Source organism: Trichomycterus rosablanca, chromosome 12, assembly GCF_030014385.1.
Source record: "Trichomycterus rosablanca isolate fTriRos1 chromosome 12, fTriRos1.hap1, whole genome shotgun sequence".
NCBI classification, from domain to species: domain Eukaryota; kingdom Metazoa; phylum Chordata; class Actinopteri; order Siluriformes; family Trichomycteridae; genus Trichomycterus; species Trichomycterus rosablanca.
Window position 1 is genome coordinate 36,190,108 of NC_085999.1, and position 23,640 is coordinate 36,213,747.

General features: G+C 40.1%; 1 protein-coding gene across 1 annotated transcript; it reads left to right on the plus strand.

The window, feature by feature from the left end:
* Window positions 1–17,673: 17,673 nt before the first annotated feature.
* Window positions 17,674–21,536, plus strand: cxcr4b (chemokine (C-X-C motif), receptor 4b). Its single transcript, XM_063005542.1, has 2 exons — window positions 17,674–17,737; window positions 19,311–21,536. The coding sequence occupies exons 1-2, from the start codon at window positions 17,723–17,725 to the stop codon at window positions 20,364–20,366; spliced, it is 1,071 nt and encodes a 356-aa protein (XP_062861612.1). The 5' UTR covers window positions 17,674–17,722; the 3' UTR covers window positions 20,367–21,536.
* Window positions 21,537–23,640: the final 2,104 nt, after the last annotated feature.

The following is a 23,640-nucleotide window of genomic DNA, read 5'->3' on the forward strand; positions in this document are numbered from 1 at the left end:
ATTGTTATTATTACTATTATTAATAATAATAATAACAATAATAATAATAATAATAATAATAACCATGATAATGATAATAATGTAACAATAATAATAATAACAATATTAATAATAATAATAATAACGATAATAATAATAATATAGTAATTATTATTTTAAGCAATCCAGTATTATTATTATTTTAATTATTTTTGTGTTATTTTTTTTATTACTGCATTACTGTACTATTATATTTTATTACTTAATTAATACTTAATATTGCTCTTGTATTTTTATTGCTATTATTGTTTTTCTTTTGTTGTTGTTTGTGTTATTTTTTTTTATTGTCATTCATTTATTATTAATATTATTATTCCCACTGCATCAAATGTTTGTGTTATAAATAAAATAATATTAAAATCAATAATAATAAATATTTTTTATATTAATATTATTTAATTATTTTTATTATTATTATTACAACAGAAATATTTGGTGCAGCGGAAATAATAATATTAATAATAAATAAATAAGAATTGATTTGTGCTCTTGTGTCCTCTCGTCTGTTTGACTGATGTCGTCTCGGTTCTCCGCTGAGGCTCATTCAGACCATATGGAGGGTTCAGATTAGAGTAGCTGGTGGTCTTTCAGACCTTCTGTCACTCAAATCTCATAGGGTGCGCTCACACACAAACACACACACACACACACACACACACATTAGCTGACAGTCAGCGAGGGAGTGATGGCTCATCAATTTAACCAACACACAGAGGAGACGGACTGGAGGTTTCCCAGAGTCTTATATATCAGCACCAGTAATCAGATCTTCCCTCTACCTCATGTGTAGCTTCAGTCTACTGGAATTCACTTCTGCATATCAGTGCAAGAACTCAAAACACTCCATCTGCACCATCTACACACACACACACACACACACATACACACAAAGAGAGAGAGGGTACAACACACACCATCTACACACACACACACACCATTTACACACACACAGTACAAAACACTCCATCTGCACCATCTACACACACACACACACACACACATACACACAAAGAGAGAGAGGGTACAACACACACCATCTACACACACACACACACACACACACCATTTACACACACACAGTACAAAACACTCCATCTGCACCATCTACACACACACACACACACACACACATACACACAAAGAGAGAGAGGGTACAACACACACCATCTACACACACACACACCCCATTTACACACACACAGTACAAAACACTCCATCTGCACCATCTACACACACACACACACATACACACAAAGAGAGAGAGGGTACAACACACACCATCTACACACACACACACACACACACACCATTTACACACACACAGTACAAAACACTCCATCTGCACCATCTACACACACACACACACACACACACATACACACAAAGAGAGAGAGGGTACAACACACACCATCTACACACACACACACACCATTTACACACACACAGTACAAAACACTCCATCTGCACCATCTACACACACACACACACAGAGAGAGTACAACACACACCATCTACACACACACACACACACCATTTACACACACACAGAGTACAAAACACTCCATCTGCACCATCTACACACACACATACACACACGCAAAAAGAGAGGGGGTACAACACACATCATCTACACACGCACACACACACACCATCTACACATACACACACACACAAAGAGAGAGAGGGTACAACACACATCATCTACACACACACACGCACACACACACACAGAGTACAACACACACCATCTACACACACACACACACCATTTACACACACAGCAGAGTAAAAAACACTCCATCTGCACCATCTACACACACACACACACACAGAGAGAGAGAGGGTACAACACATCATCTACACACACACAGAGAGAGAGTACAACACACACCATTTACACACCCAGCAGAGTAAAAAACACTCCATCTGCACCATCTACACACACACACACACACACAGAGAGAGGGTACAACACACATCATCTACACACACACAGAGAGAGAGTACAACCCACACCATTTACACACACACACACCATCTACACACACACACACCATTTACACACACAGCAGAGTACAAAACACTCCATCTGCACCATCTACACACATACACACACACACACACAAAGAGAGAGAGGGTACAACACACATCATCTACACACACACACACAGACACACACAACAGTGTACATTACACACCACCTACACACACATAACAGTGTACAACACACACAACCTACACACACAGCAGTGTACATTACACACCACCTACACACACAGCAGTGTGCAACACACACCGTCAACCCACAGCAGTGTATAACACACACCATCTACACACACATCAGTGTATAACACACACCATCTACACACACAGCAGTGTATAACACACACCATCTACACACACACCATATACACACACAGACACACACAACAGTGTACATTACACACCACCTACACACACATAACAGTGTACAACACACACAACCTACACACACAACAGTGTACATTACACACCACCTACACACACAGCAGTGTACAACACACACAACCTACACACAAGAGTGTATAACACACACCACCTACACACACAACAGTGTACAACACAGACCACCTACACACATGTGTACAACACACACCACCTACACACACGTGTACAACACACACCACCTACACACCTACACACACAACAGTGTACATCACACAGTTTCCCAGTTGCCGAGACCCTGACCGGTATAAAACAATTGACTTAAATGATACAAAAAGTTCCAACATGACCCGAAGTGACCCGAGTTCTCCAGAGCACAGGAGGAAAGAAAACATCACTTATCATACAGAGAGCTACGAGCGCTCTTCCCTTCCGAAATGCCCCCAACGTCCCTGCGGTTTCTTCATGACAAATTTACACCATTTACACCATTCCCCAGTGGCCCGTTGGTAGAACCCTATCTGCGTCTGACATTTTTACTTTACCCCCTTTTTATTCTGGAGCCATGTCAGGACTTCAGGCCTCAGTGATTGTGGTAGATACAGTACGTTCTGAAACACACCGACTTCCTGTTTTGTGGGCACCCACAACAACTCCGAGTACAGCCTGTGACTTTTGTTGTTATTAACAGATCATGTGTGTAGAAACATCATGCACGATTTTCCACAGTAGAACCTCACTCCAAATCAGTCCAAATCTCTAAATCCAGACCTGAAGTTCAGTTTAATTGTTTGTTTATTAGGATTTTAACGTCATGTTTTACACTTCGGTTACATTCATGACAGGAACGGTAGTTACTCATTACACAAGATTCATCAGTTCACATGTTTAATATCAAACACAGTCATGGACAATTTTGTATCTCCAGTTCACCTCACTTGCACGTCTTTGGACTGTGGGAGGAAACCGGAGCTCCCGGAGGAAACCCACACAGACACGGGGAGAACATGCAAACTCCACACAGGAAGAACCCGAACCACCCCACCTGAGAATAAAACCCAGGACCTTCTTGCTGTAAGGTGACAGTGCTACCCACCGAGCCACCATGCTGCCCCAGACCTGAGGTTCAGTTCATGGTGGGCTTTCTAAAAATATTATGGGTCAAAGATTTACTCACTGCATCTTGCAGATTTAACCTTTCATGCCCACACCGGCAAGTGTTTTTTGCATCATCCTTACGCTCCCAAGAAGAGGGCGTGTCTAAATTCTTAGATCCCTTAAAAAGCTCCTAATGAGGCGCCTTAATTCAAACCAATAATCTGACTGAATGACGAGGGAGCATCCCATGCTTCTTTAGCACTGAAGGCAATCCCAGCATTCAGTGCGGCACGACTTTTCTCACAATAAATGACAAATATGAAGGACGAATGTGGAGCAACCAACAGAGTTCTTTTCAAATGTAAATAAATTCTCATTGATTTATAATGTGTATAAAGGTGCACACATGTTGTTTATTTATTGGCAAATTCGGGCTCGTCAGGGACAGTTTAACCGTTTTTGAGACTTAGGGACTTAGGGAGGCGTTAGCTGGTGTGCTAGCGGGTTGTACCGCCTCAACCCATTGGTTTGAATGGTCTGAGTAAGTGAAAACAGGTGACGTAATCGCCGTAATCTCTGTTTAAGTAGTGCGTCTAAATAATCTGCCTTATGAGTTCGATGTCTTATTAGAATCCTCTCTACTTAGGCAGCTGATCAGGTAGGTATTAGGCAGCAAGGCAGTTCACTAGGTCTTCAGCCAGACCCCAAGATCCGTTTACAGAAAACTACAACTCCCAGCATCTCGTTCCTGGTGTCCACTTACTATCCTTACTCGTTTCTTTTTAGTAGTGGTGGAGCATTTAGTCATTTCCAATTCCCTATTCCAATTCCTCTGTCGTTCGCACCACCCCAGCACTGGCTGAGGAGAGCCGCAGACTAGCACTCACACTTAACTCATTTCGTCTGCAGTTGTCTCAATTCAGCAGCCAGCAGTGGATTCACACGAGTCTCACTGTGCCTCGTGTAGCCCTGCAGTTCTTGTACTGGTGCCTGGATCAAACAGAGGCGGCATTATGGCTCGGAAGTGACACCATCCGACCTTCTGTTCCTCCAAAATATTGGCATGGCTGTGATACCCTTCTTCTGTCTTTCTGGGGGCTTAGCTGGTAAACTGTGGCACTTTTTAAAGCCTTTAGTTGCAACAGCTTCTTCCTTTATGAGTTTCCTTCAGCTTTCTCTAGTCGCTGTTGATTTTCAGAGCCTGGTTTAGTTACACTAGGGCTGGGCGGTACAAACAAAATGTTTATTATTTTTTAAGATTCTGATGATTTCACAGTATATGGGACTTTTTATATGTCTATGAATATAATGAAGGTTTGAGGACTATAAGCTTTTCTCTGCCCCACAAAATGACTTAATATATGATGGAATCAGAATGCGTGAAACAGGTGCAATAAATACAATTTTTATTGTTTATTTATTATATCAGTATTATACAATTACCCTGAGCTCTCCCTTCAACAAATAAAACCACGTTTGCAAACTTCACTGTGCAACTTGACCACAGGTCTGTTGTAGAAAAGTGGACAACTTTAAATTCCAGTTCGCTTATAACGTTGGTTTAGCGACTGACCTGAAGTATCCACTGTTTTATTTATTGCATATTGCATCTGAAAGCTTCTTTCTCGACTGTCTATAGAGAAATCGTGTCCTCGCATGTGTGGATTTTTATTGTGTTCGTAATGTCGTTGTTTGTAACAGCCGTGGCTCGACAGACCGTGCAGTATAAAGTGTTTTAGTCTGTGCTAAACTGCCCACACGCCTTAATTCTTTGGCAGGTTCTTCCGGTGCATATTTGATCCACCTCTCTTCATCCTCCATCTGTTTTTGTTTATTTTTTTCCCACCATATCGAGGAAGCCTCTCTCACCTGTTAACACTGTCATGCTAATGCTACCTGGTTAACTAGTAAGGTTAACTTGTAACTTTTGAAGCCAACAGCTGTTAAAGTTACTGTGTTACGGTATAGCGGTATATAAAAGTATGAGGGATCAAAGACGGTCATACTGAATGTACCGTCATACCCCCCAGCCCTAATTTACACCCAGTTGATTTTCTCAAATCTTTTCTTTTGCTTTGCATTTGTCTCTTTTTAAGTTTCTCTTTGCTGTTTCCTCTCTAAGATTTGGTGTGTTTCCCGTATGCAGTCCAGCTAGCTCGGTATGTGTTCAAGCACTGCTGTTCAAGCTGCTTGTTTTTGTTTCTCAAGTAACTTTATTAAAGTATTTTATTTAATAGTATTTTAAATATTAAATATTAAGTTTCCTGGGTAAGATCAGCTAAGCGACAGGGTAACATCTGGCACGTCACTTTGAGGGGTCACCACCCCGTCACACAAAGAAAGTTCCTTAAACATAAGTAATTAAGCTTTGTAGCATAAACAACCGCTAATCAGCTGATTTACAAGCAGGCCATTCTCTAGCTGCCAAAAGTTAGCATCCTCTTTTATAGCCGTCCTCTTTGTGACGTTCTTTTTATTTCCTCGGCAGCCGTTATGGTCAGAACGAGTCCTAGTAACAACACACTCCTGAGTGCACTCGAACACAGAGAACACAGCCCCTGATTATCCTGCGCTAATTAGCTCTAAAAAGTGAATGGAGCTAATCTCGTAAGCTCCTTTGTTAATACAAAGAACTGCCGCTGTGTATGTGTAGCCTAACGATGCTAAGATGTTTCACTAAGCCTCTAAATTTACGCTAAATACACAAACAGGAAACAACAACAAAAGTGTAAACAAGCTTTAGCGGATTAGCCTCAGTGTTATCGTCACAAATGCTCGATTTGTTCTTTTAAAAGTCATTCGTTCAGCTTCTCTTCAGAACTAAGAGGCTGTCTTTAGGGAAAATGTAACCAAAAATGCTAATGCAGGATAAATGAAGAGGAACCCGCCGCCAGTTCATTTTATATCATGACATGCTAATTGAAGGCTACCTGTTTTTATTCATTGTTAGCAAAAGTAGCCTTGGTACCTGTGTAACTGTGTAATTAAGCAGCTATTTTAATTTATATAGCAGTATTTCATACATTCATCCACAGTTGCTGTTTTATCTTGATAGAACGCCTTTATTTGTCATATATTCAGATACACGTGTACAGTACAACTTTCTTCACATATCCCAGCTTGTTTGGAAGCTGGGGTCAGAGCGCAGGGTCAGCTATTGTACGGCGACCCTGGAGCAGACAGGCTTAAGGGCCTTGCTCATCAGTGGCTGCATGGCAGAGCTGGGATTCAAACACTCAACCTTTCAGATGATAGCCCAATGTTCTACCCACTAGGCTCCCACTGTCCCATATCAAGGTTGCAGCAGGTCCAGAGCCAAACTGGAAACACTAATAACATGATCTTATTATGATTTTTGCTATATTATATGTTTATTCATTCATTCATTTTGTTAATCGCTTATCCAAGTAGGGTCGCGGAGGGGTGCTGGAGCCTATCCCAGCTTTTCAATGGGCGCAAGGCACACAGTAACACCCTGGACGGGATGCCAGTCCATCGCAGGGCAGACACACATACACACACATACCTATTCACCTATAGGGCAATTCAGTGTCTCCAGTTAACCTGACTGCATGTTTTTGGACTCTGGGAGGAAACCGGAGCACCCGGGGGAAGCCCACGCAGACACAAGGAGAACATGCAAACTCCGCACAGAAAGGACCCAGACCACCCCGCCTGGGAATGGAACCCAGGACCTTCTTGCTGTGAGGCAACAGTGCTACCCACTACGCAACCGTGTCGCTTTATATTATATGTTATTATTTATATTATGATTATTCCTGTTGTTGTATTTTATTATTATTATTTGTATCATTAGTAGTAGTAGTATTTTTACTGTTGTATTTTATTATTATTATTTGTATCATTAGTAGTAGTAGTATTTTTACTGTTGTATTTTAATTATTGTTATTTGATGTATTGTTGTATTATCATTATTATTATAATTATTATTATTATCATTATTATTGTTATTATTATTATTATTATTATTATTATCATTAATATTATTATTATTACATGATTATTATTATTATTACATTATTATTATTAATACTATTATTTTAGCACAAATATTTGGTGCAGCAGAAATAATAATATTAATAATAAACGAATAAGAATTGATTTGTGCTCTTGTGTCCTCTCGTCTGTTTGACTGATGTCGTCTTAGTTCTCCGCTGAGGCTCATTCAGACCATATGGAGGGTTCAGTGCCAGACTGGAAACACTAAACACGACGGAAGACTACATCCTCAACGGGGCGCTGATCTATCACAGAGCCTCACTCACTCACTTAGTCACTCACATCTATAGGGAATTTAAAATAGGCGGTCATTTACACTTACAGTCCACCTACTGTCATGTTTTATTGGTGACACATTTTTAATGACACATTTCACACAAGCAGAACCCAAATCAAAGAATCCAGGATCAAACCCGGGACACTAAAGCTGTGGCACCAACAGCCACTACATTAATACGATCCAACAAACATCTTATATACATTCTGTGATGTAACCCTGGCCTTATGCCCAGAATTTTTGGAATGTGCCCCAAACTACCTGTGGGTACCATGACCAGAATAAAAGACTTAGTGAGGGGCACTCAGCTGGCACGGCGATAAATCACGCTAGCCTACCAGTGCTGAGATCTGTACAAGCCGGGTGGGACACCTACACAATTGGCTGTGTGTCTGTAAAGGGCAGAGCAATGGCTGAACAGGGTTCCTTGTCGCTGTGGCAAATGTTGACCGGTCAGGGCCCCTGAACCTGGGGTGGCTGATCACAGATCATTACTGTGCTCTGTGCGTCCACAGCCCTAGCAGGTGAAAGTAAAGCGATCAGCAGCATGTCCTCTCCTCGACCAGGGGTGGGGGTGGCAATTGACTATGACTGGGTGGGCGGGGCAGATGAACAAAAACACTTAGTGGGGGTCTCTGCCTTTTAGCTGCATGTGTACACACACACACACACACACACACCGTTCTGAGTAAATAAATGGGTATGAAATAGTGTAAAATAGAAAACAAATCTGTTCTGTTTGTGTTTGTGTTAAGGGGGCAGCGTGACTAACATCACATTCCTCCCAAACGATTTCATTCCCACCGATCAAGTCAAAACACAGCTGCATATCTGCACCATCAAACCTCCCTAATTCAACCCCCCGTAGGTGATGGGGCAATAATGTCAGGAGGCGGAGAGGAGGAGAAAGAAAAAAGAATAAAGAATAAAGAGAAGGTAAAACCGAGAAGGAATGAAAATGAGAAAAATACTTTTCCTTAATAAATTCCTTAATTTTTATTAGCTGCTTTATTCTGGTCAGGATCCCGATGGGTCTGCACCATTTATAGCAAAGGGTGCAATGCAGAAACACACCCTGGACGGGGTGTTTTTATTTTGGGTGACGGGGTGGCGCAGCTTGTATGATGCAGAGACAGTCTGGACATGACTGAAAATGTGGATGGGTCATGTGTGTGTGTGTGTGTGTGTGTGTGTAATATTATATAGATAATTGTTATTGGGAGTGTGTGGGGGGTGGATGGGAGGGTAGACGGTGAGAATAAAAAGTAGAAAGTGAGAGGTAAAGAATGTAGTCTAGGCGTCAAGATCTGATTCACGTCTGATTTATTATCTTCATGCATTCCTCATTCCACATTAAGTACAGTGTGTGTGTGTGTGTGTGTTTGAGAGACACATACCCAGAAACACAAACAAACTCCATTTATTTACTGAGCTTTTTATCAATATGCTAGTGAAGTCTCTACACCAATCGGACGCACAGAAATTCAACATTTATAAGGGGTGGGGCTGTAAACTCCGTATTCTTGTCAATTTGATCATTACCGACGTGTCCATTGCCATTGTTGACTTCACTTCACCAGCACAACCTGCAGTATTTGATATGTTACTTCCCAAATATAAGGAGTCCATGTGTTTCAATCTGTTACGTTTCACCATCATCTCCGGCACTTCTTCAGTGCTCGTCATCACTTTTCTGCTGCATTTATCAGCACGTTATGGGTGTGTTCGAAAACCTAGGGAGCTGCCTTGCTGTATTACTGACTACACAGGCAGCTGCCTCAGTAGAGAGGATTCTAATAAGTCAATGACTTATAAGGGAGGTTATTCGAACGCGCGACAGCGATTCCATCGGGTTTCGCGTTTAGCATTTAGCATCTTGCCATTCAAACCAATGGGATGGGGTGGCACAGCGCGCTAACATGTCAACTAACATCTCCCTTCGTGTACCGAAAACAGTTATATTTGCTGACAAGCCCGAACTTGCAAATAAAATGATTTATTTACGTTTGGAAATAACTCACCGCACCGTCAGCCATGTTTATTTTTCTGAGAGAAGAGATCCTGCAATGAATCGTGGGATTGCCTTCATCACTAAAGACGCTTCTGATGCTCACCCGTTCTTGAGTCAAAATAACATTGAAATTTTAAGATACCTAACTAGTGAGGATATTAGGGCATCTAGGATTTCAAACAGCCTCATTCTCGGGAGCGAGCGTAGGATGACCTATGTAGAGCGATCACTAGCTTTTCGAACACACCCTGTATTCCTTTACAGCCTTCAACACTTCAATACAACACACCAGCTCCTGTAGTCCTTCTAATAACTCCTGTAGTGCTTTTAAGGAGTCCCCTGTTCCAATGTTCTACCTTCCACCATCATCTACAGCACTTCTTCAGTGTTCATCATCACTTTTTTGCTGCATTTATCAGCGTGTTATATTCCTTTACAGCATTCTCAATACGACACATCAGCTCCTGTAGTCCTTCTAATGATGTGACCAGCAATACGATACAGACTAAAGGTTTTGGAGCAGCCTAGTCCAAGTCCTGATTTGAACCCAGTAGGGATAATGTGGTGAGACATGAAACAAGCAAGCAATGTGCCTGATTTTAACCAATCGGTTGGGTGTTGAAAAACTTGTTGCTTGTATTTTGTTTAATGATCTGAAATCATTCAGTCTGACAAACATAAACTAACAGAAGCAATCACAAGGGAGGTAATTACTGCTTATGATGCTAATGAAGACACGTCCTCCCTGGTACACGCTAATTATAGGAAAACAAAAGATGGAAAGAAACACATTCACACAGTTATCTGAACAGTCATCCCGCTGAGTCAGCACTGCTAACCAATTTATTGGATTTTATGTGCATAGTCGTACAGGTTTCTAGTGATGTTTGTGTTTACATTTTTACATGCTGCAAACAAACACTGTACATTTCAAACTGTTAGAGAATTACATGTAAAAAATTTAAGCAAATTATAACCTAAAGTGCTTTATGGTGCAAAATGCTGCCCAAACTGCCAACTGGTGGCAACACCGAGTTTTGAACTGGGGAGTTCAGAAACTCGGTGCTGGTGTGCTAGCGGAATATCCCGCTTCGCCACATGGGTACCACAGCAGGAGATTCTTAACTGTCCATATGAATAAAAGTATTGGGACACCCCTTCTAATTAATGAATTTATGTGTTTCAGCCAGAACAATTGCTAACAGATGTAATAACTAAAGCTAAAGAATGATGTGCTTCCAACTTTCCAACAGTTTAGGGAAGGCCTTTCTAGCATGACTCTACCCCTGTGCACAAAGTTTGGTTTAAAGAAACTCCAGTGTCCTGCACAGAGCCCTGAACTCAGCCCCACTGAACAGCTGTGAAATGAACTGGAACATCAACTGAGGCGTTCTTGAGCAACATCACTGCCCAGCATTGCCCATTCCCACAGACATACTTCAAAGTCATGAGAAAAGCCTTCTCAGAGTGACATTTTGCAAGCGGTGTGGTAAACTGCTTTGCCCAGACTATTGTTTACTGGCACAATCATAACACGCCGTATTTGCCAACACCGACTGGTCTTTGTGAATCTGAATCAATAGTGAATAATCCAGTCTCACCTGTGTACACACACCTGTATCAGGTCCATCCCTAAACCTTCCATTCTGTGTTCATACTGCAACAAAGATACAGTACAGTGTGGAATAAAAGTAAACAACAGACTGTTAACAGTATTAAGTTTAAAGAAACGGGCCGGGCCGACGGCGCACCACCTTACAAAGTAGGATTAATGATCTCGTTCATAGAGACACGACAGACACAAAGCCGCTGGCGCTCTGAAGCCTTTGATATCTGATCAGTCTGCTTCAGCCCAGCTACACGAGGGGCGTGAGGGGCGTGAGGCGCTGATGTTTGTCTTCTATTAAAGTCGACTCTGGTTCTCCATTGTGTTCGGAGAGCAGCAGCCTGCAGCCAGTAATGTATACACATTCCCACCGAGTTAGCCAAAAGCTGTTAGCCGGGTGGCGACGGATGATGACATGAAGGAATTTTTATAAGTGTTCGTGTGTGGTTTTTATAAAGTAGATCACATAACGGCATCAGGCATCAGGAATGGAAGTCAATTTAGGTTTTACTACATTTTACACTGCTCACACGCTTACGATCAAGCTTTCAGTGAGAACGTGGAATAGTAACGGCATGTTCAAAATGAAATATCTCGTACCAGAAGTATGTGGACGCCTCACTCTAAGATGTGTTGGATATCACTCTCCCTCCTCCTTACCCAGCTATAACAGCTTCTACAAGATTTGGAAGTCTGTCTTTGGGAATTTGTGCCCATTTAAGTAAACAAATTGCATTTGTGTAGACGGGGACTGATATGAGGCCTGACTCTCAATCAGTGTTCCAGTTCATCCCAATTGTGTTTAACAGTTTTGACTACAGGTCACTGAAGTACCTTTACACCAAACACTCACTCACTTTCTTAACCGCTTATGGGGGGTGGTGCTGGAGCCTATCCCAGCTTTTCAATGGGCGCAAGGCACACAGTAACACCCTGGACGGGGCACCAATCCATCGCAGGGCAGACACACACACACACCCATTCACATATAGGGCTTGGCCACCGTTATTCATGAGAATGAACTAAATCACAGATTCTTCTTTTTATTACATTTTACAAAACGTCCCAGTATAATTCTGGGCTCATGATTGTGTTTGTCAAGATGTTCTTTAATGGTTTTAATGTAGAGGAACTCCAGTGGCCTGCACAGATTAAACACATTTGGGATGAAGCAGAACTTCATCTGTGAGTCAGGCCTTCTTATCTGACATGAGTACCTGACCTCACAAATGCCCCTTTTGACTGCATGGGCACAATTCTCAACAGACCCAGTTCACTTAATAAAAAAGCATCCTCTTCTGTGTGGCCCAATATACTGCCAGTGTTTGTTTATGTAACTAGTGCATTTTACTAGTCATGAGAGGTAACAATTAGGGTTTCCTACCATGTAGATGCTGCATGTAGGTGTACAATTACTGACTGAAGTCCATCTGCTGCCCTGCTCTTCAATGGAAGGAGGATCCAGCTAATAGTGCATTACAACAGATGGACTACAGTTGGTAATCCAACACCAATTAAATCAGCTATTGAGCAGGTACACCCGAAAACTACCAGCTGACCTTATACAGAGGTACAATACAGGCTTATGCAAAAGTTTGGACCCCCCCCCCCCCCATCCCAATCCCAAACTCAGTGTGTTTCTAAAGGTATGTGAACATCTGAGCATGAGCTTGTTCGAAATCCTATTTCAAAACTTTGGGCAATAAAATGGAAACCTCACTACATGTTGCAACTATAACAGCCTCTACTCTAAGACTTTAAGAATTTGTCTCACATTGTCAGGAAAGCATTTGTGATGTCAGGCACACTGGAGTTCCTCCACTCAAACTGGTCAAACTGGTCTCACGTACAACAGGCACAGCCCTGTAGGAGCAGTTCCCTAAACTGTTGGCACAAAGATTAAAGCAAATCATTTATTTATATAGTTGTTTAATTACGTTAGTAATGCCGTTAGTAATTAGTTTGGTGTTCTAAAACACCCAATTCACTAATTAAGAAGAGTGTTCACATAGTTCTGGCTATATTGTGTAAGTTAGTACAGTTTCCAACAGGGCGCAAACTTAAACATGGCATTTTAGGATATTTTAGTCCACAATTTCTATTTATTTGTAGGATTTAACATGCTGGGAAAAAATGAAAAAATATCAAATAAACTCCCAACCCCACTCTGGACTTACATATTACGCAAGCAGTAGCCTAGTGGTTAAGGTACTGGACTAGTAACCAGAAAGTCGCTGGTTCAAGCCCCACCACTGCCAGGTTGCTGCCCACTGCCAGGTTGCTGCTGTTGGGCCCTTGAGCAAGGCCCTTAACCCTCAATTGCTCACACTGTATACTGTAACTGTAATGTAAGTCGCTTTGGATAAAAGCGTCTGCTAAATGCCGTAAATGTATTGTTGGGCACTTTATTTTACTCTATTTTCGTTACTCGCCTCTGGTAGAAATGTAATTATTTCTTACAACTTTAACTAGATCAGATTTGACACTTCCTCTGAACACTAACGAATTTGCAATTGCACATTTTTGTGTTTGTGAATATTTTTGTAAACACAATAAATAATGTAAACATGAATATAAATGTAAACCTAAATGTTACTTTAATTACATGAAATGATTCTGCATTCTTATTTCTGCATCTGCTCAGTAGGAGTGTGTGAATTTTTGTAAGATGTGTGACATTATATGTTTGTTTGGGGTATTTCCTGGAGAAAGTGGGGTTGAAATGTTCCAGATTAATGGGCGGAGCTTCGTTAGAATAGTTTGTTTAGCACTGCTGTCCACATCATCAAAAGCTATGAAGTCAAGCAATCAAGTGTTTGATTTTTACTGCTGACCGTTGCACTCGTCCACACCTGATCGTTGCGAATGACGTGTTTTGAATATTTTGTTTGTCATGTAATTGTGACTTACGAATAGTCCATTAGTATATGGACAGACTCTATTGTTATGCAGCACATCCAGCCAGTCAGCCAGTGAGCCATCAGTGAGCATTCATTTGCATTTTCTGCAGATTGGAGAACCCTAGCCCTAGAAGTTATGCATGAAGATAAATTTACAATTATTTATTCATTAAAACTATTACAAAACATACATAATGTATGACTGGCTATACTGCATTATGAGATCAGCAAGATCTACTGAGGCTAAACCACTTGGGGTTTACATGTTAAGTTTATATTTATGGCATTTAGCAGATGATTTTATCCAATGCATTCATACATTTATTAATTTTTTATCACCACTTTATCCTGGCCAGACTCATCCAACATCATTACCTGACCTAACAAATGCTCTTTCGACTAAATATGCAAAGATTCCCATAGAATCACTCCAGAATCTTGTGAAAAGCTAACCAGAAGAACAGAAGAGTGGAGGCTTAAATCTTGGTATAGCTACAAAATCCTACACATGGTTTTGTATTAGCGCATCCAACAAGCTCATGGTCAGGTGACCACATTTTATTTTCTCCAGAAGGACTAATGATGCTTCATAATAGTGTTATAACTGCAGCAATAATTACCGCTTTATATACTGCAGTGGTTAAGGTACTGGACCAGTTATCAGAAGGCCGCTGGTTCAATCCCCACCACAGCCAATTTTCCACTGTTGCCCTCAATTGCTTGGATTGTATAGAGTCACGCTTTTAAGCTGCTTTGGATAAAATGCTTAAGGTTGTAAAAAGTTACACATTATTGAGGGCAAAAGAGTTTCATTAATGTGCCAGAATTGGAAAATGAGAAGCAATTTAGCTTTAGCAATTTCCTTAGCTGTGGGCAGAGCTTCCCAACCACTGGGCCACAAAGCACCCTCTAGTGGACCCCGGAGCTACACCCAGGAGAAGCCAGTGGGTCAGTAAATCAGAAAGAAGTAAAAGAGTCAAAATTATTGATGTTCATGCTTTTCAATCACAGTGCTTACTCGGGTTTAATATCACAACAAGAGTTTTTCTTTACAACGTTTCATTATCTTATTCATGATTTAATTTTCCCTCATGGTTCAGTCTATATTTTAGATAGATAGATAGATAGATAGATAGATAGATAGATAGATAGATAGATAGATAGATAGATAGATAGATAGATAGATAGATAGATAGATAGATAGATAGATAGATAGATAACTTTATTAATCCCATAGGGAAAGTCAGTTATTACAGCAGCTCCAGGTACATTAAAGCAAAATGTATTAAAGTACAAAGAATGAAAGTACACAAGTAATGTTGTACACACTATGTAATTGAATAAATAGAATAAAAAATTTAGTATGTCATATAAAAATTTTAAGAAGTATCCTAGCATTAAATATTTTAAATGAGATATGTAATATGTGATATAGTAAGCTGTTGTAGTGTTAAATAATAACAGATGTGTAGTATAGTCTTTATTTTATAATCTTTAATGATAGTTCTTTAGAACAAAACATCTTTTTTTTCCTTGTAGTCCTGTATGTATTGAGGTAATAAAAGTGAATCTTGATTAAAGCTTCTCTGAGCATCAGAAACGGTCCTGGTTCTGTCTTTCACACTTCAGGTTTCAGGTATTTCAGCACAGTGATGAGTAAATAGACACATAAACAAACAAGATCCCAGTGGGGGTGTGGCTGTTAAAGAGATGAGGACCTGGGTTTGATCCTCATAGCCTTTGATCACGGTCTGTAAGGCATTTAGCATGTTCTCCATGTGTCCACAATGGTTTTCTTGCAGATACTCTGGTTACTTCACACTTTCCAATAAAATAAAACGAAATAAATTACATACATAGACTTCACACTAGACTGGCACCCTGTATTTTTGCTCTTTGTTTTGGATGATGCTGAAACCACCACAGACCTGACCAGTGATTACTAAAACGAAATAAACAGTTAAACAATATGATTGTCTGACAGAGTTCATAGCAGCAGCAGCTACACAGATATACTATCACTGCATTTTTATCTATCTCCTGCTTTCTTGTTTGTGAAGTTGCGTTGAGAGTTTGGTCGTAAAAGTCGTTCTTTCTTTTAGCAGTGTAACTCAAGCCCAGCAATCCAACAATCCAAAAAAATATTGTAAATATTACTGACATACATAGACATTAGAGTTGTCTTCAAAGTCTGGTGGAGGTTGGTAAAGCATCTTGGTCATGAGACACAATCATCAGTTGGCTTACAAAATAAAATAAGGAGCTCGAGCACAGCCGTAGCCTAGTGGCTAAGGTAATGGACTAGTAATCAGAAGCTGTTGATGCATGCTCAATAATCCAGGTACACAAATCCACAAAGTTGAATCAGTTCATCTGGACACAAGTTTGTTGTAGAGATACGTTTCGTCACTCAATCCGAATGACACGTTTCGTCACTCAATCCGAATGACTTCTGTCATTCTGATTGAGTGACGAAACGTATCTCTACAACAAACTTGTGTCCAGATGAACTGATTCAACTTTGTGGATAGTAATCAGAAGGTTGCTGGTTCAAGACCCACCACTGCCAGGTTGCTGCTGTTAGGCCCTTGAGCAAACTCTCAATTGCTCAGACTGTATACTGTAACTCTAATGTAAGTCGCTTTGGATAAAGGCGTCTGCTAAATGCCGAAAATGTAAATGTAAATATAAAGACCCCCCGTCATGCTATGGACCCCAGTCCACCCACACTCATTCAAACTACCACAGCTTAAGTTATTATGACTTTGCCAAGGTGGATCATTCCCAATCTGGCAACCTTGTTTGTAACCACACCTTGTTGTGTGCAGTCGGAATGTTTCTGAATTAAACCTTTTGTTATCTTATTTTTTACACACTTTACTTATTATTGCACAATTAGGTGAAAATAAATTATTATTTAAGTCTCAATTTTACAGATTAAATTTAAAAATATGTTTGTTTAAAGCTTTAACAGTACAGCACAATGAAGTAAATCCAGTGTAAAAGAAAGACCAACCTGGCAACCATTTTCTACAAAGCACATTTAACACCCTAATGTTTATTAATGTGTTTATTTATTTATTTATTGTTTGCTTCGTTTCTGTATTTTAAGATTCAATGAACCCTCGCTGCTGTACAATGAGACACACACACACACACACACACACACACATCTAGCTCCGCCCACTCAGATAGAGGGGCTGGATTATGTAAATGAACTGTGCGTTGTGGGCGTGGTTAAAGAGTATATATGCAGCCCTGAACCTCCTACCTGTCAGGAGAATCGCACTGATAGTATTGAGTGAGTGTGTTTGAGGTTATACAGATATAAATCTGAGGACAGCAGCATGGCTTTCTATGATGTAAGTGGCTCTATTTGTGAGAGGTTGTTATTTATTTTATTATTTAATCCACATGTAGTGAAGCTGTTATTAGGAAGCACAATGTGCAGATAGTTGCATGTATAACAAAGATATAGTGATGTGAAGTACTTTGATTGAGGTTTGGTCATTTTAATGCAAGACTAGGAACTTATGTTAAATGTTACATGAATAACACAACAATAGTGTTGTAATGTTAGCAGAAGTTTAATATTATTAAAATTATTAAGTGGCATTGCAGCATAGTTGTCGTTAACACTTGTTCACTTAAATTGCTTCTATTGCTTCAATTTTTTAATTATATTCTAAATTTTTCAAATTTTCTACATTTTTACATTTTAAAAACATTTTTTTTTTTTTTGTATTATATATATTTTGACTTTGTACGTTTTTGTAACTACTGTGGCTGAGCAGTCACTAAATCATTTCACTGCCAGTTGTACTGTGTATGACTATCTATGTGACAAATGAACCTTGATTTGATTTGAGTTAGGAATTCCTGGTGGAACGATTCCTACTTAATTGATCCTCTGAAAGATGCTTTAAACCAAACCCTTTGTTACATGGTTTTAAATCATTTAGTTCAAGCAGATGTAGTTTAGTGATTCTTCTTTATGCTCTTGATTGCTGCTTTGATTTATTTTTTTAACTTAGGGTTGATACAGGGTGTCCCTAAAGTCTGGACACATAGGAAATATCACTAACTATAACTAACCACATGTTTAAAAAAACACACATACACATTGCATCACAAATAGTGAATATGTTATTGATTAATATTGTAATGAAATAAAATGTTGAAAAATGTATTGAAAATATGCATTTTGCCTATGTGTGCCTATGTTAGGGACACCCTAACGTCTGGACAAATTGCTATCTATCTAATTTTTCCTTCAAATATAGTTGTTGTGGTAGGTTCTGGTTGATAGTGCTATAGAACCTTTTTATTTCTAAAAACATAGCGTTATATAAATTCTTCTGTGTTCAATGCAGAACCAGTTTTACTTGTAACATTTTTTGAAAGTTGCTCTGAAAACACGACTGGCTCCTCTTGGCAGGCCGCAGTGTTGACCAGAGGAGGATTGGTGTTGCTTTTAGAGCATTTTCTACTGAAAAGCACAAAATAAAATAAACATAAAATAAACATAGTGAAGTTAAACTGAATACTTGAAAATTTTAGACTAAACGTTGCTGGGTTGCTGAATTGTTTTATACAAAATAATTTCCACATAAACTTAGGACAGATTAATCCATGGTTGGATGTACGTTATAGACTTGTATGTATTTAGTTCTGTATGTATTTAGATGTCGGATGGAATAATGTCATTTTACTTTCTTTACTTTGTTGGAAATTTCCTATGTTGTGTAGTTATTACGTGTCTATGTGCACGTGGGTGGGTGAGTGGGTGCATCTGAGTTCCTGCTCTTTACTATTCAAAACAAACTCTCCGGAGCTTTGTGTGGTTATGTTCACCTACGTAACAAGATATCGATTCTCGCCTTTTCGACTAGTTTCTTCCATGTTAACGTTTGTTGTTTTTGCTTTATTTTGCAGTCAGTTTTATTCGAATATGATGGCAACAACACTGAAGGCTCGGGGAGTATGGACGAAACGGGGGAGTTCTGCGATCTCCGGATCAGCCAGGACTTCCAGAAACGGTTCCTCCCCGCGGTGTACGGGATCATCTTTATTCTGGGAATCATCGGTAACGGACTTGTGGTGCTCGTCATGGGTTTTCAAAAGAAAACCAAAAACATGACCGATAAATACAGACTGCACTTGTCCGTGGCTGATTTGCTGTTCGTGCTGACGCTTCCGTTTTGGGCGGTGGACGCTACGAGCTCTTGGTACTTCGGGAGGTTCTTGTGCGTCACTGTGAATATGATCTACACTGTCAACCTGTACAGCAGCGTCCTGATCCTGGCCTTCATCAGCCTGGATCGTTACCTGGCCGTCGTCCGCGCCACCAACAGCCAAATGACACGCAAGCTCCTGGCGGAACGTGTCATTTACGTGGGAGTTTGGCTTCCAGCAACACTCCTGACTGTTCCTGATCTGGTATTTGCGAAGGTCCAGAAAACAGGCGCTACGGATATCTGCGACCGGATTTACCCGCAGGAGTCGAACATGGTGTGGACGACTGCGTTCCGTTTCCAACACATCATCGTTGGATTTGTTCTTCCCGGTATGGTGATTCTGATCTGCTACTGCATCATTATCTCCAAACTGTCCAAAGGATCCAAGGGACAAGTTCTGAAGCGGAAAGCGCTGAAGACGACCATCATCCTCATCCTGTGTTTCTTCGTGTGTTGGTTACCGTACTGCGCCGGCATCCTGGTGGACACTCTGGTCATGTTGGGTGTTGTCCTGCCAAGCTGCTCTGTGGAGCAAAGCTTGCAGAAATGGATTATCGTCACTGAAGCGCTGGCGTACTTCCATTGCTGCTTGAACCCGATCTTGTACGCGTTTTTGGGTGTCAAGTTCAGCAAGTCGGCACGCAGTGCGCTGAGCGTCAGCAGCAAGTCCAGTCACAAGTTCCTGACCAAAAAGCGAGGCCACGTGTCTTCTGTATCTACAGAATCGGAATCGTCGAGTGCCCTCTCGAGCTAGCGCACATGACGAACTCTTATTGAACTCTTATTGGGATTCAGGACTGGTTTCTTTTCATCTGAATCCTGGAGTGCCCTCTTGAGGACAGACACCAACTACATGTGCAGTTGATAGATGGATCTTTTGTCCGAAGACTTATTTAGCTCTCAGTATTGTTAATGATCCGATTTTGAAGTCCATATAGTAACTGAACGGCTTTCGGGAAGCTACCTAGGTTAGAAGGGAATATTAGCGAAAGATAATCAGGCATAATAAACAAGCCGTCACAAGCCGTCATGTCAAAAACTGATCTGTGATGATAAAACTGATATTCAGAATGGGATTAGTGCCTCGTTTTTTAACCAAAAATAATAATTATGTAAAAGATTAGCATTTAAAAGTCAGTTTACAGGAAAAGGTTAAATGCAGAATATTACATTGTCCAGGTTTTAGGCCAAATTTTGCCATTTTTATAAATATGTAGACAGTTTTTAAAGGTGAGATTTGTATTTTACAGCATTTTTTAAAATTTGCTACATTTTTTTATTCCATTTTTATACTTCTCAATTGTTTAGAGTGTCAAATATTGATGTGGAACCTAGTGTATTCATATTCACCCAGACTAGAAGTGTTTAGCTAATTTAGGTATTATTTCTAGTTTTTGTGCATCAGAAACGATGCAGTCTTTGGACGTTAAATATCTATTTGTGTTTGACCTGTGAACACTGTCTTTCCATTCTAAGGATGAAAAACTACACTGTGTACATATTTGTTAAGAATTTATAATGCTAAGCTGTTTTTATACTGTTCGCCCTATTTAATCTTTGTCATCTCTCATTTTTCTACTTCTTAGAGATATACAAGTTGTGGAATGTAAGACTGAACCTTGTCGTTGCTGTTAAAACTAGCATGTGTAACATATATCAGGAGTGTTTTGATAACTGTATGTTAGCAGTCAGCATTAGCGTGAGTGTCTGAATGTAAATCAGGACTCTGCATGTAAATAATCTGTAAATAGTGATTGTATTATAGTTTTTCTTGTGTTTAGGCACTTAAATATTTCTGCTGTGCACCGTTAGACACTTTTATTTATTGACTGGTAGCTTACACTGAGACTTTAAAGCTTTTTTTTTATGTGAAATGTAGATTTTCTTGCTTGTTGTGTGAAATAAAAGACTGAAGCTTGATGTTTCTGAATTGCTGTCATTTTGCAACTCAAAGCTAAAGCTGTTACTCGCACCATCCATACCCATCCACCTCAACCTCAACCCTTCCCCCAAACAGTCACCCAAACACACACACACACACACCAATTGGTGTTTGGGGTTGAAGCGGGGGAGGGTAGGGCTAAGCTAAAGTAAAGGACTGTCAAGTTAGCAAGACAAAAACACAAAGGTCCACCTGATCTGAGCTGAACGGCTCCTGCGTTAGAGGAACATCTGTCCTGCTTAACATCTTTAAAGCACCTACTGACATGCGACACCATAAACTTACAGACAGACGGGGAAGCACCGGCCCCCTCTGGGGATTCATTCATTCATCTGCTGAGATGCTCAGAGCACATGGTAACCTTAAAGAGTAAATCTCCCGGGTGTAGGACTAATTAGAGTAGATCTATGATGAAATGTAGAATACATTCGCCTGGAGAAAATGTCAAACAGAATTATTGATCACCGGATGGATGGATGGATGGATGGATGGATTGATGGATGAATGGATAATATAAGCCTAAAGGTTAATGGCTAAAAAACCATTAAGTCATTTTTGATCGGTCTGCTTGGAGCCATCAGATGGTCGTTTCTGTATATTTCAATAAAAACCTGCTTCTTAATCTTGATTTAAAATACGAATATGAACCTGATACACATAAAAACCTGAAGCTTAGAGTTAATGTACCAAATTCAATCAAAACTTTAAGGAGCATACAATAATTATCAATATTACCACTGCTATACTTATTTACATTTTCAGCATTTAGCAGACGGTTTTATCCAAAACGACTTACAGAACTGTGACAGTGTACTGTCTAATTTAAGATTAGTAAGAAGTCTCTCAGAAGAATGGCTGTTGTTCTAGATGAAAAGATCTAATAAAGGTCACTCGAATTAATACAATTTGTTTTTAATGGGATGTCCAACAAGCTCATGGTCAGGTATAGAAAATATGTTTGGCCAAATACTGCATTTCTATAGTCCTCACACTTATAGATTATAGATTTAAGTATGGTTGTGAAATCCTGGTCAGAGTTGCAGAAGGTCTGAATCTACCAGGAAACACATTAGGCCCAATTACTGGTATGTCCACATACAGGTCCATGACCCATACTGTACACAAGTATCAGTGCTAAATTTGGTCAGGGACCAACTCTTCCAGAGCGTACCAAAATGGCTGTATGGATGGATAGATGGATGGATGGATAGATAGATTTGATTGAAATAGTGTAATAAAAAAACCAAAAATCATCGTGTTGTTGCTCCTGTTTACAGTTACTGTGGTGTAGTTTGCTAAGGTACAGATAGTTCTGGATTTAAGTGTGCCATGCAGTGGAGGAAGGGCTTAAGACAGCAGCAGTCGCAGGTATGGTGAGTGTTTACAGCATCCTCTACTCACAGTGGGCCAATTACACGGTATAGGACGCCACTTATAACACAAAAGAGGTGTCAAACACCCCCCATTAAACTCCAGAAGTCATGCTATCCCCCTGATCTCTGCCATGTGCACTGGCTTTTCACTTGGTAATGTGGTGAAGAGACCCTGCCGTTGGTCCCTGTATATACAGTCATTCAGTCCTTTCTGATCTGATTTCAAATCATTAAAAAATCAATCATAATTTTACACAAAGAGAAATACAGTTTACTTTATTGAAAGCTGCCCAACACCTATATCACCCAGATGTTGTGTTATTACTTAATATGCAGTATTACTTTTTCATACCATGGTGTGTGTGTGTGTGTGTGTGTGTGTGTGTGTGTAAAATCTTTCACACTTAATTGAGCTCAGCTGTGTTTATCTCCTCTACTTCTTAACTGTTGAATGAAGCAGAGCGTCACCGGGCAAAGAGTCTGAGTAAGTGGGAAACACCTGAAACCCTGAAATACAATAACAATGAAATGTGAGTGTGTGGGGTATTCACAACAAAAAGTACTGACTCCTACACCCAAACGATATATATAAATATATATATAATTTAAATGGGTCCACAAGTGCCACCCTTATGGACCCAAAAGTGGCTGCTTAGCAGAGCCAGGACTTGAATGCACAACTGTTTGATTGCTAGGCCAGAACTCTAACCACT